Here is a 17,264-nt window from a genome sequence, read left to right on the forward strand (position 1 = left end):
GGCACAAAAGGACAAAGGAAAAGGAAAGCAGCAGTGAAATCCCTTCACAAAAGGACAAGGCTGCTAGCTGAAACCGCGAAACAGATGGTCTGTACATGCATGGCTGTATCCATCGCTCCCTCATAAAGTGCCAAGCAAAGCTCCAGCTGTTCAATCTATTGCCCACACCCGTACGTACCCCTATCTTTATTAACAGCTTTGCTGCTATAAATTCCCACGTAATCTCTCACTGTTCTCTCCACTTCACTCCCCTCTCCAGATACTTCCATTATCGATTATCCTTGCTTGAGGCAAAACAAACGATGAAGAAGCTCTTCTTTGCTACTTTGCTGCTGTGTTCACTCCTCTTCAGCTCGTCTTTCTTGGAACCTGTCATGGCCAAGTCATGTAAGGGCTTCGTTTATTTGAAGTTGAGATGTTATTGTAGTGTTTGTTAGACCCTCAAAAGCACAGAGAGTAGACTCCATCCCATGCATTTTGTGTTAATTATTTAGTAATTTTCTGGATATAAACTGATGTTGGCGATGTCTATATATTGGTGTAGCTTTCTGTGCCAAGAAGTGCGATACGAGGTGCGCAAACGCTGGCATACAGGATAGGTGCTTGAAGTACTGTGGAATATGCTGCGAACAGTGCAAGTGTGTGCCCTCTGGAACTTATGGGAACAAGCATGAGTGCCCTTGTTACAGGGACAAGAGGAACTCCAAGGGCAAGCCCAAGTGTCCTTAAATCAACCTCTTAGACAGTCAAGATGTGCATGTGTTGAGAAAGATATCATGTATATGAGAGCTAGCAGTACTGTAACAGTTCTCGAGACTCGAATCATTAGAAATGATATATAAGAGGACGCTTCTTCTTCTTCTTCTTCTTCGCATTACTTATGGGGTTTGATTAGCATGGGTGTGATCGTGTGATGAAGAACAGTGAATTAATGTTGGGATTTGTATGAAATAATATCTTTCTTTGCATCGTACATCATATATTTTGTGGTTAATAACTTAATATATATATGTGTGTGTGTGGTCTTTTATATGTTCAGCTTTTAATTGCTATGATTAATTAAACTGGTATCAGAATCCCTCTACATTTCAAGATTCTCGTTTTTTTCTCTTCTTATAATTAATTAAATCAATTAAATTTCCTTTTCTTTTTACCAGTCTTCGCAATCACGCTTCATGTTTTTTTTTTTTTTTATCGGAGAATATAAGCTTATACGTATAATAATAGCAATACTAATAATATTTTAAGTAAAAGGTTTTTATTATTATTTTTTATAATCTCATACAGTATATATATTAAGTTGCACCTTCCAACTCAATTAATACTCTAACTAGATTAAAATAGTGGATGATGAATGTAGAATCTTTTTTAGTATAACGAATCAATGCTAATTATTCAGAGCATGCTTGGTGTATGGTATTGTTTTTTAAAATAAATTTTTTAAAAAAATAAATTGAAATAGTTTTTTTTGTTTTTTAAAATTTATTTTTGATATTATCATATAAAAAAATTAATTTTTTTTATAAATATTTTTAAAACATAAAAATAAAGTGAATCTCATTCTATATAACTAAATCAATATATATAAATTGTTAATATATGGACATGGCAGGTTAGTAGAGTGGTAGGGGTTGATTTGTTGATTGCCGATTGGCTAAAACAAAGACACCGACAGATTTATGTATACCAAGAAGGTACTGACTGTACTGTACTCTAGTAGTTGGGTCCTTGCTGGACATGCCCTTCGTACACAAATCCCATTAATAAATAAATAAATAAACATTATAGAAAAGCTAAGCTTTCAGATCAGCCCAAAATTCTAAAATAGAGGCTATTATGTGGGTTCTGAACTTGTTAAATGGATCTCACCTTGACGTGAAGGACCCGGCCCAAGCCCAACACTCGATCAAAACGGTATGCATTAAGCCATTTTCTTGCCGAAGTGCAGCTGTCCAAGCAAAAAAGCTCACTTGCATTTCTCTTAATTTCCCATTTTTTAAAATTCATTTCGTGCAAGCGAGAGAGATCTCCCGAAATCATCCAACAATGGCAAACCCTAACGTTCAAGAGATTATAGAGAACCAAGTACTTACTGTAGCGAAGGCAGTGGAAGACAAGATCGACGAAGAGATCGCAGCCTTAGATCGTCTCGATCTCGACGATATAGAGGTATTGAGGGAGAGACGCTTGCAACAAATGAAGAAAATGGCGGAGAAGCGTAGCCGTTGGATCTCTTTAGGTCATAGCGAGTACACCGAGATTCCATCAGAGAAGGATTTCTTCTCTGCTGTCAAAGCTAGTGATCGTGTCGTTTGTCATTTCTATCGCGATAATTGGCCTTGCAAGGTAATACTGGAAATCATTATCACTTTCATTTATATAGTTAAAGAAATTTTTTATTTATTGATGTTTTATTGTTTTAAGGAATTTCATTGTTCTTGTTGGAATTAAAATCTTGGAATTTTGAGTTTTGTAGGTTCTATTTAGCAAGTCTTGCAACTTTTTTTTTATGGGAGTGGATGTTCAGGGTTTTGCTAGTCTTTGTTTCTTGACATGGGCTGCGAAGGGCAATTTATAAATAGGATTGTTCTTAATCAAAGTTAGAGGTTCCCTGATGCAAAACTATTATCTGTTGTGTTTTATATACTGATTCAAATGCTTATGCAGTTAGTTCTCATTTAAATAGCAACATAATACCGTTGCTTAATTGCTTGATCTTGCCAACATTGTAGAGATAATTATGCTAAAGAACTCCTAACTACTTTCTAGCTATTCGGCATGTGATGAGCTACTTTGTGTGTGAAAGTGATATTAGTATTGCCTTTACATAAACTGGGAAAAGGGGAGATTTAGGAGAAGTTCTTACGCTTACAGTTCCTTTGCAGGTGATGGACAAGCACATGGGTATACTGGCAAAGCAACATATAGAGACACGTTTTGTGAAGATTAATGCTGAGAAAAGTCCATTTTTGGCTGAGAAACTCAAGATTCTTGTTCTTCCAACACTTGCACTTATAAAGAATGCCAAAGTAGATGATTATGTGGTATGTTATTTATATATATAGCTATGTGTTGTTGACTAAATTCACTCCTTTTTTCTGGTGCTTTAAAATTTAGACTGCCATGTTTTTATTGTCCAGGTGGGATTTGATGAGCTTGGAGGGACAGATGAGTTTAACACAGAGGATTTGGAGGAGAGATTGGCTAAAGCTCAAGTAATCTTTTTCGAGGGTGAATCATCTCTAAATTCATCTAAATCAAGTGCACAAACCAGGAGGAGCGTGCGACAAAGCGAGAGCCATGACTCTTCAGATTCAGATTAAGTCATAGTAACCTCATTTTGGTACAAGGAGATTTTAATCCTAGTCTCGTAGAGCATGTGTGTTCCAATCTGCAAATTGAGCCACAGCTCATTTGACTGCCATAGCTGTGTTGTTCTGTTTGTAGAAAGCAGATCGAATATTCTATCCTTAAGCTTTATGCTGTACAAGTCTATGAGTTTCAGCTGCTATATTGGGGTGGCATTGTCATTTGATTCTTGTATTTGATATAAACCTTATCGATTATTCCATATTTTGAGATCCATGTTGTCATGGGGCGTCGTCCGGTGGATGGGATTATGGCGCTGTCAACTCTTGTGCTATTTGTTGTATTGGCTGAATTTCTGGAACAGCTTCCAGATGAAATTCACCGAAGCATTAATATTATGTATGATATTTTGCTTTGATGCTCCTATTTGCAAGATGCAATGTATTCATTGATGATGTAGGCAAGCAGAGCACGTTTTTTCCAGTGGGTCTGTAGCCCAGTATTAAAAGCTCACAGCAAGCCCAGTAATTGTAGGTCAAAAGGCCAGCTCAAAGTCCTTCATTTCCCGCTATCTGCAATTACGCTACTATCAAAACTCGAAACGTCATCACTGTCCCCTCCACTCCATTAAGCACGTCTCTCTCGTTCTGTTTCTTGAAACTTGGATATCCCTCCGATTTTGTCACTGTACTACTGTAGGGTTTTTATTAAATTCCTCTTTGAAACTTCCAATTTTGTCACTGTAGTTGCTAGTTAATTTCTTCTATTTAAAATCTAGCTATTTCTTGGTGATCATTTCTCTTGTTCAGATTTTGTTGTTACCTCTTGAAAGTGTTTTTTGTTATTGAATCTTCAGACCGGCTAGAAATTTTCAGAACGCAATTATTATGATAATCGAAACCAGTGTTTTATTCTCTTACTCGCTGTTACAAGCTCATTCTCCACTTTCGTGGTGCTGTCATCATTAAAATTAATTAAATGATATTAAGATGATATGTAGGAATTAGAATGATATATCTTATTGTTTTAGGTTCTTCTGGTGATTTTACATTTCTTTTTAATCTTAACCATAAAGAGTTGTTCCACAAGTTACCTTCGCATTTGTAATATCAAACGCTGAAGAACATTAATTCAGTCTATTTATTTGTTTTAACTAGTAATGCAAGCTGGTTGGATGCTTTATTCTTTTTCCATCACAACACCTAGACTTCAGCTAAATATGACTGTGTAGGTGGGAGCAAAACCCTGCGCTTTTCACTGATATCAAGTTGAATTATTGATTACCTATATACACGACTACGCATATCTTTTTCCTCCTTCCTTTCAAATAAAGTAGAGAACCGTGTTGAATGCAAGTGATCCTTGCATTAAATGCTTCATAGACAGAATAGAAACATCTTTGTATCATCTGAGAATGGTGCTACATGAATTATTTGTGAAAATGGTGTCAGCCAACTTGAACTGATAATGAAATTTCAATGTTGGCTGTTGTCCCCCGGAAACAATGATCGTGAAACAGAAAAAAGAAAAGACAAGGTTCCTCTATTATTGTTTACTTTCATTAGACAATGGCTGCGAAAGCAAAAATATAAGATGTCCCTTTCTGTATTCTTTTGCTAGCATCATTTTTCTTGCCTTGATTGCATACAAGATTTACTTTGCGATTTGTGTCCCCCCATTTTATCCATTTTGCCGAGTAATCTTTTAGTTTTATTATTATGCAGGCTTGCCGAGTTGAAATTGCTGGGCGAGTCCAGAGCTCTTTCTTCGGTGTAGGAAACAGAAACATGGAGATTTATTCTGAGAGTTAAAGTGATGAGAGTGGAAAATGGGATGAGCACTGGTGGGGGAGGCGGCGGTGATGCAGTGTAAAGTGCACAAGAACCGCGTAACTAAAGAAATCACGACCATCTGGATCACTTTTAGTGAAAAAAATCTACATGCCAACAAATGCTATGGAGCTGGAACTTTTGCATCCTAGGGTCCAGTACATATTCCACTTAGCTGCCTGGTTGACCAATGCTTTCTCATCTAATTGTCATTTTGATCTATATAAATGGCTATGTAGGCTACACGTATGATGCATTTTGTTGATGCTTGACTTGTTTCTGGGATTTCTTTGAAGCAATGAAATCATGTCATCTCTGTGCGATGTATTGGTATCTAAAAATTATTATAAAAAGCCTTCTGTCTCTATAAACCGTGGGACTTTTTGCAGCTTAATCAAACAAGATTGAACTTGGTACCTGACGACAAGGCTATAGCTTTTTAATTCAGAAAAAACCTGATACTCAAAATGAGTCATCTTATGGATTAAAAATGTATGAAGTTGCTACCTGAGTCAGCTGCCTTATCCATATATGCGCTCCTCCCTTCCCTACCTGCAAGACTGCATGTGCGCGTTTAGTTATTCTTGCGGGAGAAAAAAAAAGTTTAGGTTTTTACGAAAACCTTATTTTGAGAAATTATCAAACTTTCAATCTCAATAAAAGCAGAACATAAAATGTTGTAGAAGACCTGGACATGTGGCTATGTCATTTGATTTTTTTTTTTCTTGCTTGATATAAATCCTAAGATGACCCCTTTTCAGCATAATTATAGGAGGGAAAGATTAACAAGACCCTTCCCGCCTTTATCTCCCGCCAGCCACATGCAGGGGCGCTGATACCAAAATCGTCCTTAACTCCACTTTCTTAAATACGTCTTCTGTCTCTCTTTGAGACTTTCTATCTAATTTAGTCACCAGGTATTTCTTCTCTCTTTACTTCACTCTTACAGGAATTGCCATGGCTATTCTAGATTCTTACTGTTATTGCTTAGACCAGAACAACACTTGTGCATGTGTGTGTGTGTGTGTGTTAGAACACAAGTCCTGCATTTTTCATGTGTGTGTGTGTGTGTGTAATTAGACAGAAAGGCAGGGGTGAAAGGCAATAACAAATTCTCTGCTCAATAACCAGAGGTGTAAAAAATCACAGCTTGTAACAAGTGAAAAGAAATTTTGATTTCTCCCCTCCACATTTACTGGTAAATGATCTACTTACGATCATTCCTTGGATATTCTCACACCTGCAACAACGTTTGAAAAAAATAGCAATACTAACAGCACTAGCTAAAAACATAAATGAAAGTAAAAACGCACAGGTTTCTCCTTTGTGCACGTGTGTGGTGATAAACGGACGGAAAAAGAACAGGACAAGATAATATGCTGAAAAAATATAAGGTATTCTATTACAGGTAAGGAAACTATCTATCCCCAGGAGCTCAATTGGCCTATTCTTGCATCTCACTTTCAGCCTCTTCATGTTGAAAAACAAACTTTGAATATTTACAATCCGAAGCATCTGAAAGAAAGCACCTTCAAGCAACTTGCTCATCTTCACAGGGATCATTTTCTTCATGGCTTGTCAAGGATAAAAGTTCCATCAGCTCCATTCGGTGCTCAAGACCTCGAAGGTAGTGCCCCAAAAGCATACACCTTGAAGAATAAAAGACAACGGATGTAATAGTGTATTAAAATCTGTTGCCAGGGGGGAAAATGCAAGCATCGATGAAAAAAGAGTTCAATGAGAAAGCCTAACCAGAAAAGTAGACGCGCCAGATAGTCCCTAGTCAATGAAATGAGGGGCTGGAAATGAAGTGAGGTGTTCTCCACGAGTTCAGCACAATCACCTCCAATATTTAGTGATCCAGTTGATGTGTTATCTGATTGCGGAGGAGTCTTGGAATGCATCTTAGGAGAAAGGGTTGCAAGAAGGCCATGGACCACAGAATGGATGGTTTCTTTTAATTCAGGGGATGTGGGTTCTGATAACTCAGCAACCTGTTCATGTTACAACCATATATATTAGCTGCATATCTAAAATAAGCCAAGCAGTTCATTGCCTGAGCTGGTCTCATATTATATATAACTAAAGAACTCGGCTAAACACAAGCAGAAAGAACAACTGTGCTCCAGTGCTTATGAAAGAAAAAAAAAATTCACAGTAACGTTGTTCTCAAAGCAGATTCATATGAACACTTTGAAAACATAAATACTGGTGTAGGAACATGTAGCTACAGTTAAGATAGCACTAGTAGGGACATAGTTAAACCAAAAGCTGTAAATCGTCACTTTACACACACACACACACACACACACACACCAAACATAATTAGAGTTAAAAGTGGGGTTATGAACATTAAAATTAGTGTAAGGAATTGCAGGATCAGAGAGATATTTGTGGCTTTAAAATCTATGGGCAACATTATGTCTAATGTAAAACAACTTACCAATCACTGGGGGGAAGAACCAAAAAATAAAAAATCATTGCACGTCCAATTCTCAGAAACAGATCTGACATCGAGAAAATAAAACTGGATACTAGACAATAAAAATAGCTTTACACTTGGTACAGTTGCAAAAGAAGATGGAAAAGAAGAAAGAATGACATCGAATATTAAAACTGCTAACTATTGGAACGGTTATCAAAGAAAACTTTCTTAAGCTTATTCTGATGAAAAAGCAGGATCATCAAGAAATTTTACATATCAGAAAGGATTATCATATAGAATCACCACTTTCATGTGCTGAGCCATTAGCAAGTTTTTTCAAACATTATAAACAACAGCAAGACCTCACTAGTACTTTACTAAGAGCATTAAACCCTGTAAACAACCAGTTTGATACGAAGCATGCAACCACTGCATCTGATAGTGGAGATCATCTTATGTGAAGCATACAGCATCTGATAGTGGAGATCATTTCATGTAAAGCATACAGAGATTAGAAATATTAGGCAAACTTCTAAAGAAGATATTCTGCAGGAAAATAAGCTTAGAGATAATTATTACCTTCTCTGGTTGTAGTGACCTTAAGTAGTCCAGTAAATCATTCATTTCTTCACCAACAAATTGTTGCATTTGAAGAGCCGCACTTTTCCTCTTAACGTCATGTAGTTCCTTTAACAGGCAAGAAAAGGTAAGGATGCATCCTGAATAAAACATATGGATAAAGCAGCAAAGAAAAACAATTTTCTGTTTTTGGTTTTATGGTCAGGTGGGTATTATTGAGCCAGTTTCCATGCACCAAGACCACCTATCTGGCATGGATATTCTAATTCCTAGCAAAAGAGAGTGAGAATTTAAACATGCTGAGCATGTGTCTGAAAATTAACAAATTAAAGGTAGAACACCGGACAGGAGGTTGAGATGAGAAAAATAAGTTATTAAATGGGGAAAAAACAAAAAAGTAATACATGCAAACACTCAAATGTTTCTAATAGCATTCAGTCACATCGATCAAACTCTCATAATAACCATGGAGTATTGCCACCAAAGACATTTAACTCCGGAGTCAGAAATTTAATCACTTTCTCTCACCTATGTGGACATGGTGGCAAAGAAGATACTTTACATGATTATCAAAAAGTACAGGACTACAGAAAACTACTATCATTGGAAATGGAACATCTCCCCTCCTAAATTACAGCACATCTCTTCTTGAAATGGGAAAGATGTGTATAGAAAGACATGTACGGCTTCAGGATACTTTAGAAAAAGGAAATGCAAATTTTCATATGTGTGTGATATTTACATAATCAACTAGATTACATGCAAGCCTCATAAGAATTAAAACAGCATGAATGCAGTCAAAAACCTAACAAAAGGTGTTCTCATAAGGAATCCTAAGCACCAAAACCCATGATACTCACAAGAATGCAGATAAACTCGCATCTGATTAGCTTTAAAACTGACTCATATAATTCCACTCAGCAAAGCTTTCCATCTCAACTCAACAAAGCTTTTCGTTTCAACAGTCTGAGGATTCCTATGAAAACACCCTCCCATTCCATAAGGCTGCATCCTTTGTGACGCCTCTATTGGACATCCGAGTAAGTCATATTCTGCTACCATGCTACCATGCTACCAACAAACTAGCATCCAGGTCCGTGTGGGACATTCTTAACAATTATTTATCATCTCAAAATTATAAAGAAAATAAACTACGACTTGTCTGCGTTCCAAGGGAGTTCTAGAATGCTATTGCATACCTTCGTAACAGAAGATAAACAAGATTGCAGACGAAGAATATATTGCTGAGCTTCAGGGGATACTTCACCAAGGCCTTGGAGATCAATGATATTGGATGGGTCTTCCATGGTTTTTTCAAATTCAGTATCCTTTCCAAAACTTTGATTTGCTTTTTCACTTTCTAGCGCTGTCCTTTGAAGTTCATTTCTTGAATTTTCTTGCGCTTGCTTTTCAGGATCTTTTTCGTGTATATCAAGGTTTCTTTCAAGGCAAAGCCTGTACTCAGCATTCCGCAGCGTATACCTGCAATTCAAGGAGAAAAACAATTCATGAATATCTACTGTGTTACATAACACTGATTGTAAAAAAAGAATAAACTAAAGGCAGGCTTCTCAAAACATCATGTGTTGCATAAAGTGTTCAAACAACTAACCATGCAAGAATCAATTGCACAAATAACTTCTTTTCCCTTACGATCATGTGATATTAAATGGGCCTAGACAAATAACAACCTTCCTATATAAGCTACATAACAAAAACAATGAATTGAAAAACAATTACCAAAATGATATCAACTCTTTCTGACATCAGAGAATAGAAATATTTAGTAGTATAACAAAACTGATCATACCCTGTCATCATTGAAGAGATCAATAACTTTGAGAGAGATTCCCACCAAGCCTCGATAAACACTTGAAACCGGTCTGATGGAAGTAAGCCCAACATGCCTGAGATGGTCCTCTTCATAGCATCCAATGTTGTAGGTGAAACGTCTTTCTGGATAAGGCTCACATCTAGTGGCTCTATCTCCTGTATCAAATCTGAGAGAACTGATTTCTGCAAGAATATACACTCTTAATCACTACGGATATCATATGACCCTTCAAGAATTAAATTGAACAATTAATCAAATACCAACTACAAACAATCTTGAACTCAACATGCAAATTTGATTTTCCCGTTGCTTGTTATCGTCTACATGCAAAACTACCACAACTTGGTAGTAAAACAAAGTGATCAATAAATTGACCAATCATGAAACAGTTGTTGCATAGAGCGTAGCAAACAAAAACACAAACCAAATGCAAACTTCGTCACATGGAAGAGAAACAGATGTAATTTATAGACCCAGCTCATATTGCAAAATGAAAACAAACCAGTTTATCATTGAAAATTTACGATGTACACTCTCATTCCACAAAAAACAGCTTTCATCTGACGAATTATCTATAGCAGTTCTTACTTGTTCTCCCTGCCCTAACATTTTGCCAAAATTCAATACCAGCATCTAACATACTGCCTAAATTTAAGCAAGCGCGCCATATTTACATCCCAAATCATATCACAATCCATTTGTTTCATAATTTCATTCATTAAAGCACTCATAAATTCAAACAAAGCCAATAGTATCAAATTCAGTAGTTTCGCCTTAAACCTAATCCCCAACAATTCAGCAAGTTCAGAGGCTCAATTTAACCTAAACTCCACAAATCCCATCAACTATCATCAAAATCCATAACAAAAACTAATTAATTCTATAAAAATAACACCCAATATAAAAAACAAAGTCCAATCCAATCCAATTGAAAGAGAAAAGGAAAAGGATGGATAAATAGAGATACTAACCAACCTTATCAGCAGCCTCTCGATTAAACTCGAATCCATCGAAGGAAGAATCTGAAGCAGGCGAAGCAAGGATTAGGGTTTTGATTTTTCTAGAATTTGCAGTAATAGTGGCGCGAAGAGGATGGGAGAAGGGGAAGGAGATAGAGAAAGACGGCGGCGTCTGATGTGGATAGTGATTAGAGGAGAAGTGCAGAGGAAGAGGAAGAGAAGAAGAGGAGAGAAAGGTTGCCATTAAAAACGCAACCTTTTTAGATATCTTTCCCTTCTTCTTCTGCCTCTTCTTTTCTCTCCTCTCTCTCTAGAAAGTGAAAATTTGGAGCCACAATATTTCTTCGAAGCGGACAAAAAGTATAAAGCAAGAGAAATGGTTGGTGACGTTACACGTCAGCAAATACATCACGAAAGTCAGCACTTGTATAGTAGAATCCAAACAGGACTCGATATGTTTTTGCTTGATTCATATAATACATAATAATAAACACACAATTTTTGAGATAAAACACTCTCCACTACTATAAATAAGAGTAAAATTTTTTTACGTTGTTTTTAAAATAAATTAATTTTTTATTTTAAATTAATTTTTTATATTTAATATATTTTATTAAAAATAAATTAAAAAAAATATTATTTTAATATATTATCCTTCTCTTGTCAATCACTAGCTACCGCGGAGTGCATGTACATGTAGATAAAATAGATGGTTACGTTTTACAGGGACCTCCTTTTTTGACCTTACTTGTACGAGTTAGAAAAATGTATAAATCAACTGGAAAAGGAAAACCGAATCCTGTTCCAGGTCAGAAAATAAAAACCTTCTTAAAACTTAAAAATAAGATGACAGTTTTGGGAAATCATTGAGAGTTTGTGTGATATTATTAATTATATCATGCTTTAACCTTTTTATGAGGTAGAAATATTATGTTATGCTTGTAAATATATAAATAGAGTTTTGTTGAGTTTTTTTATTGTATTTAAGATATATAAAATAATTAATATGGTACTAAATATATATATATATATATTTTAATATACTAAATCAGCTGAATAAAAAAATATAAAATATATTTTGAATTGGTCAGGTTTTAGGTTATTATTTAGAGATTATGTTTTATAAATCTCAGAATTACTAGAAGTTTATATAATTTTAAATTTTAGTGTTTATAGAATTAGTGATGTGTATAAACTAGATTATATTAATAAAAAATTAAAAAGAAAAAAAATAGAGACGGAACATGCCGCCATCGAACTGTGATTCTATTTTAATACGATGTTGACGTTTTGTAATGCATGCTGGAAAGGAAAGGAATGGAATGGCTATTCTAAAGAAAAACCTGGACAGCGTATAGATTTTATTTAATCGAATCCCACTTTACGAGTTCTATATCCACTCTTTTTGAAGATAAAGTTTCTATGGTTTGATCGTCAAGACGGCAAATTCGATGAGTAAGCATGTAGTTAGTACAGCATCAACACAATTTCTAGTGATGCAAAGACATTGTCATCTTAGAAAGGGAAGGCCATTGCCAGAGCATTTTCCAGAGCTTACAAACGACGAAACCCTGCTAAATCTCGCTACTGGTTTAAGTTCATATCAGAACAGCGAAACCAGGGATCGAGGAGGTTTTATATATAAATTAACCACCTCCCATTAGCCAGGGATCCATGATTCCTTCGCGTTGTAAATGTCTCGCCGAGTTTCTACCAGCAGAAACACATTGAATGTAAAAAGAAAGAACATTGAGTGAACCTTTGCCTCCTCTGCAAGAAGCTGGCTGATGAAACTCACCCTTGCAAATTCGATGCAATTAGCATGGCAGGGGATCTACTTTCGATCGACCCTGTCCGTGTGCAAGAACAGCGAGGGGCGGTAATATTCAACACATATGAGTTCTGAGTGGTTAAGGAAATGCTCCAGTGATAAACGGTTTGTGCATCTATTATGACAATTGACAAGGATCCGGTAGCTTTGTGGGCTCTCAGCTGCCCAGCAACAGGTACAAAATCCATTTTCAGCCTGCCTTGGAAACAAAGCAAGGTAGACATAAGAACTTTTTCTGGATGTTTTATTTTTTAAATTTTTTTAATGTATTGATATTAAAAATATATTTTTAAATAAAAAATACATTAAAAAACAAAGTAATTACTACTGTATCACGCTCACGAATGCTCTGCTTTCTTTTTACGATGACTACCTTCTTCCTTTTCTTTTTTTGACAAATCAAATAAATTCGTTAGAATGTAATTACAAGAATGAGACCTCCATTGATAGAGAATTACTCTTTTACTAACTCAGTTAAAAAGCATTTTCAAGACCGTTTGGGAATGCAGTTCAACCCGCGTTCCCACAAAATTTAAAAATTTTTTTTATTTAAAATTAATTTTTTTAGTGTTTTTAAATCGTTTCGATATGCTGATATCAAAAGTAATTTTTAAAAAAAAATTATTTTGATGCATTTCTAGGTAAAAAAAAAACTTTGAAAAACAACTATAATCATACTCTCAAATACACTTCATCTAAAATGTTTCCACCTATGTCTATTTTATAATTATTTTCCCGTAATGCTTATAACAGGTTTGTTTTTTTGTTTAAAATTATTTTTAAAAATATGTATTTTAAAATGTATTAAAATAATATTTTTAAATTTTTAAAAAAATTTTAATGTAATGATGTAAAAAATAAAAAATAATATTTTAATATATTTTTAAATAAAATACATTAAAAAAAATACACTATAATTTCAATCAACCGGATGTCAAATTGGGCATTGCAGTCTTCTGAAGAAAAACAAAGCCATCGGGCTTTACAGTAATGAACAGTCTAATAAATTAACATAGTCCCTTGTAGCATCAGTTGCAGGCTTAAGGCCTTGGGATGAAGCTGGGCCTTTATTTGTGGGTGATGACACGTAAAAAAGTTATTAGTGGGATGGAGGCCCACCAAAAATTTATATTTTGTGTCTGAGCCCACAATGGTAAACATGACTGTATAGTAAAGGTTACTTTTCAAATTTTTTTCATTAAAAAGTATATTAAAATAATTTTTTTATATTTTAAAAAAATTATTTTTAACATCTGCAAATCAAAATGATCTAAAAAATATTAAAAAATAATAATTTTAAATGAAAAAAAAATAAAATTTAGAGAAATGGCATTTTAAACACATTGAGGTTTAATGAGCTCATCACGTCCAAATTAGTTTTTTCTAAAAAAATATTTTTTAGAGTCTCTCTTTATAAGTTGATAATTGTGACAAGAGTACGATTCCTTAAGTCACCGTTTTTGTTTTAAACATGAGTTAAAATATCTACTCCAATCAATGAAAGTATTAAAAATAGTAGCTCTATAATTACTATCATTATTACCTACTGTTTTTTTCAGGGTATCCTGATATTTTTATTTTTAAATTTGATCTATTTATTATTTATTATTTTTATAATTAAATTAAAATCAGCTATGATCTAAGTCGAGTATTTTTATTTTATTTTTAAAATACACTTGTGGCAATTGAATAATATTTTACGCGTAAAAAAATAATCCCGCTCCGCTGACATCAAGCCTACGAGTATGATAATCTAGTCTCAGTTGACACAGATACCTGTTCAAATACGGCGCAAATTTTTCTTTCCTGTTTTTCCTAACACCGCCCATTCACAAGTTTGACAATTTAGTTTGTCTTGACCAATGCCCAACAAGTTTGACCATGACTATTGACTAACAAGTTCATCACAAAGACCAACTCGGTTCAAAGTCTGAAGCAGTGGTTCCGGCCAAACGAACCGCTTCCTGCTCTCATAGAATTGCGTTTGATAATCATGATCAAGTAAAAACGAGGTAGCTAACTTACATTTTGATCAAAAAAAAAAAAAAAACGAGGTAGCTAGTGAGAATTCACGGTGTTTTTTCATTGCTGAATCCAAGGAAGCTAAGAGATAACGGGAAATACTGTTCAAGTTGGGGTCGCTAGTAACCAGACATGGATGAATTATAGTCAAATATGTACGAGGGGGAGGTTCAGTGCATCAAGAAAAGCACACAGACATTGCCAAAGTGGTGTGCTGAAGTCGCTCCAGTTACTTGTCTCTGCTTTTGCCTTTTGCCACCAAAGTCCAACGCACCATATGCTGCCTCTACATGCTATATACCCCCCTAGCCAGCCCCCTCTCTGCTCGACGTTGCTCTTCTTGTTTCGAAGCTTAATATCCAGCTACATTTCTTAATCCAATTATATATAATTCAGAACCATCAAGGGATCTAATTATATAATTAATTACAAGTACAATGAAAAAAATCAAAGGAAAACCGCTCGTAGTAATAGGATGCACAACCAAGTTGCACCCTCTATTTTTAAAAATTCATCAATAAGCCCATGTATTTTTCATTAGGTCAATTCAACAAATTTATTTTCAATTTCAATCCATTGAGTTTGATTTCTTAAAATCAATTATTTTTTATAGGTAGCCATAAAATTTAAATTACAAACAAACAAAATAGCTTTTACTTGCTTGTTTTTCCGGTTATTTATTCTTGAACTGGTTTCATTCTCTTCACTTTTTTTTTTGTGTTAATAGTGGGTATTTAAATTAGTTTATGCGTATTTTAACTAATCATCTGAATTCTAAAATTAATAATTATATAAATCTTCAATAATCCTGAAGTTTATGATATTTGAAACTGGTGATTTCTGGAAAGCAAACTCAAAACCTGAGTGTTAAATTACACCCTTCATGATTATCTTTCCTATTTTTTCTTATTATAAGATATGACCACATACAAAATAGCTTTTACTTGCTTGTTGTTCTGCATATTTATTCTTGTATTGGTTTTTATTTTTTTATTTTTTTATTAATAGTGGGTATCTAGATTAATTTATATGTATTTTGACTTAATTTTTTTTAAATTTTAAAATTAACAATAATATAAATTTTCAATAGCTAGATGTTTGTGACTCAGCTTCTAGCTTCTAGCTCCTCTATTTTTATATTTTTTAAAAAAATTAACATATATATTTTTATATGTTTGTGATTATCAATATTTTTAACTTCCCGTGATTTGCTTTGCCCAATTACCAAACGTAGAGGACAGCGATACTCTGTAACAAACAATGACAGTGATAATATCCAAAAAGCAACTTCTTTGTAATCCAATCGAACAAAAGCGGAGGAGGGAAACTTCATAGAAAGAAGCCTGAAGACAAAATCTTACTCTCTTGGTATCTTCCACTGAAAGACTTCTTCAAAAAATAGGTTTGGTAAGAATTACTGGAAAGGTAATAGTTGACTGAAAAAGAGTGATAAAAGGCAATACAAAGGATTTGAATCCTCTAAGAGCATCTCATCTCATGTTATTTAGCAAATGAATAGTATATTTTTAAAATAGTATAAATAATATTTTTTTTTTGTTTATATGCTCACAAATAAAAAAATTAGAAGACTCGATATTTGTTTATTTGCTCTCAAATAAAAAAAATAAAATTAGAAGAGCCAACAATATTTTAATATATTTGATATATAACTATTTTAATAACTTGATATGACTCGATTGATTTGACAGGTCTAAAAACAATACAAACAATTATTTATAAAATTAAAAAAAATCAATTAAAAAATAATAAAAAATTATCTAAGTTAACCTGGGTGAATACGCTAAATCCATGATACGTGTTATGAAATTAAGATAATTTCATAAAAAACAAATTAAAAGAACATAAATTTAAAAAAAAAAACAAAGAAAGAAAAAACCAAGTAAAGAAATATTATTATAATAAATAGTATTTTGATATTTTTACAAGATACATGAAAATAACATTTTTAGAAAAGAAAGGTAAAATGATATTTTATTTAGCACTCCCTTCATCATGTAAAATAAACATTGAAAAGTTAAAATAATATTTTTTTTTTGTTTCTGTCATTTAGCATGTAGATGCTCTAAAAATAATACAAAGACTATATAGCACGACGCGATGCGTGGACGGTAAAACCATTGCCACTTTTGCATCACGTGAATTGGCAACACAGGAACCGTCTTTGATGCCCATGGGTGCAAAATGTCCCCTCTAATCCACCTTCACGTGCAAATACTTGGTGGCCTAACGAGCACATATATATTGGACCAGACCGCAGCAGCTTGTATTAGCAACCATGGATTCTTGACTTCAAGAAACGTGAGGCAAAGAAAAGGTCGGTTTTCACCTTCCACCATCCTTCCTGTTCAGCTCCACGTTTGCTCCACTTCCTTGGTGAATCCACCGCGTCTTCTTACATCAATATTTTTGGCCGACGGGATCAGTGCAGGACCTACCACCAATCAACGGTGGATTG

The 17,264-nt window shown here is 34.4% G+C and overlaps 3 protein-coding genes across 4 annotated transcripts; 2 read left to right on the forward strand and 1 right to left on the reverse strand.

The window, feature by feature from the left end:
- The first annotated feature begins 217 nt into the window (after positions 1–217).
- On the forward strand, positions 218–983 carry LOC118059138 (peamaclein). Its single transcript, XM_035071975.2, has 2 exons — positions 218–387; positions 545–983. The coding sequence occupies exons 1-2, from the start codon at positions 303–305 to the stop codon at positions 727–729; spliced, it is 270 nt and encodes an 89-aa protein (XP_034927866.1). The 5' UTR covers positions 218–302; the 3' UTR covers positions 730–983.
- A 953-nt stretch (positions 984–1,936) lies between these two features.
- Positions 1,937–3,581, forward strand: LOC118059139 (thioredoxin domain-containing protein 9 homolog). Its single transcript, XM_035071976.2, has 3 exons — positions 1,937–2,346; positions 2,886–3,044; positions 3,141–3,581. Exons 1-3 carry the CDS (start codon positions 2,047–2,049, stop codon positions 3,321–3,323), a joined length of 642 nt encoding a protein of 213 aa, XP_034927867.1. The 5' UTR covers positions 1,937–2,046; the 3' UTR covers positions 3,324–3,581.
- Positions 3,582–6,288: 2,707 nt separating this feature from the next.
- Positions 6,289–11,280, reverse strand: LOC118059140 (uncharacterized). 2 transcript variants are annotated; one of them, XM_035071977.2, is made up of 6 exons: positions 10,952–11,280; positions 9,953–10,158; positions 9,342–9,624; positions 8,143–8,250; positions 6,891–7,132; positions 6,289–6,787 (listed from the first exon to the last, which is right to left on the reverse strand). In XM_035071977.2, the coding sequence occupies exons 1-6, from the start codon at positions 11,177–11,179 to the stop codon at positions 6,670–6,672; spliced, it is 1,185 nt and encodes a 394-aa protein (XP_034927868.1). In that variant the 5' UTR covers positions 11,180–11,280; the 3' UTR covers positions 6,289–6,669. The 2 variants fall into 2 exon arrangements, with proteins under 2 accessions (XP_034927868.1, XP_034927869.1); XM_035071978.2 differs by having other exon boundaries at positions 10,948–11,129.
- Positions 11,281–17,264: the final 5,984 nt, after the last annotated feature.

Source organism: Populus alba, chromosome 9, assembly GCF_005239225.2.
Source record: "Populus alba chromosome 9, ASM523922v2, whole genome shotgun sequence".
Lineage (NCBI taxonomy): Eukaryota > Viridiplantae > Streptophyta > Magnoliopsida > Malpighiales > Salicaceae > Populus > Populus alba.

Coding starts and splice junctions, on each gene's coding strand:
- LOC118059138 (XM_035071975.2), top strand. CDS start 303: ATGAAGAAGCTCTTCTTTGCTACTTTGCTGCTGTGTTCACTCCTCTTC. Junction 388..544: donor ACCTGTCATGGCCAAGTCAT/GTAAGGGCTTCG, acceptor ATATTGGTGTAG/CTTTCTGTGCCAAGAAGTGC.
- LOC118059139 (XM_035071976.2), top strand. CDS start 2,047: ATGGCAAACCCTAACGTTCAAGAGATTATAGAGAACCAAGTACTTACT. Junction 2,347..2,885: donor GCGATAATTGGCCTTGCAAG/GTAATACTGGAA, acceptor GTTCCTTTGCAG/GTGATGGACAAGCACATGGG. Junction 3,045..3,140: donor CCAAAGTAGATGATTATGTG/GTATGTTATTTA, acceptor TTTATTGTCCAG/GTGGGATTTGATGAGCTTGG.
- LOC118059140 (XM_035071977.2), bottom strand. CDS start 11,179: ATGGCAACCTTTCTCTCCTCTTCTTCTCTTCCTCTTCCTCTGCACTTC. Junction 10,159..10,951: donor ATCGAGAGGCTGCTGATAAG/GTTGGTTAGTAT, acceptor ATATTCTTGCAG/AAATCAGTTCTCTCAGATTT. Junction 7,133..8,142: donor GGTCACTACAACCAGAGAAG/GTAATAATTATC, acceptor TAACATGAACAG/GTTGCTGAGTTATCAGAACC.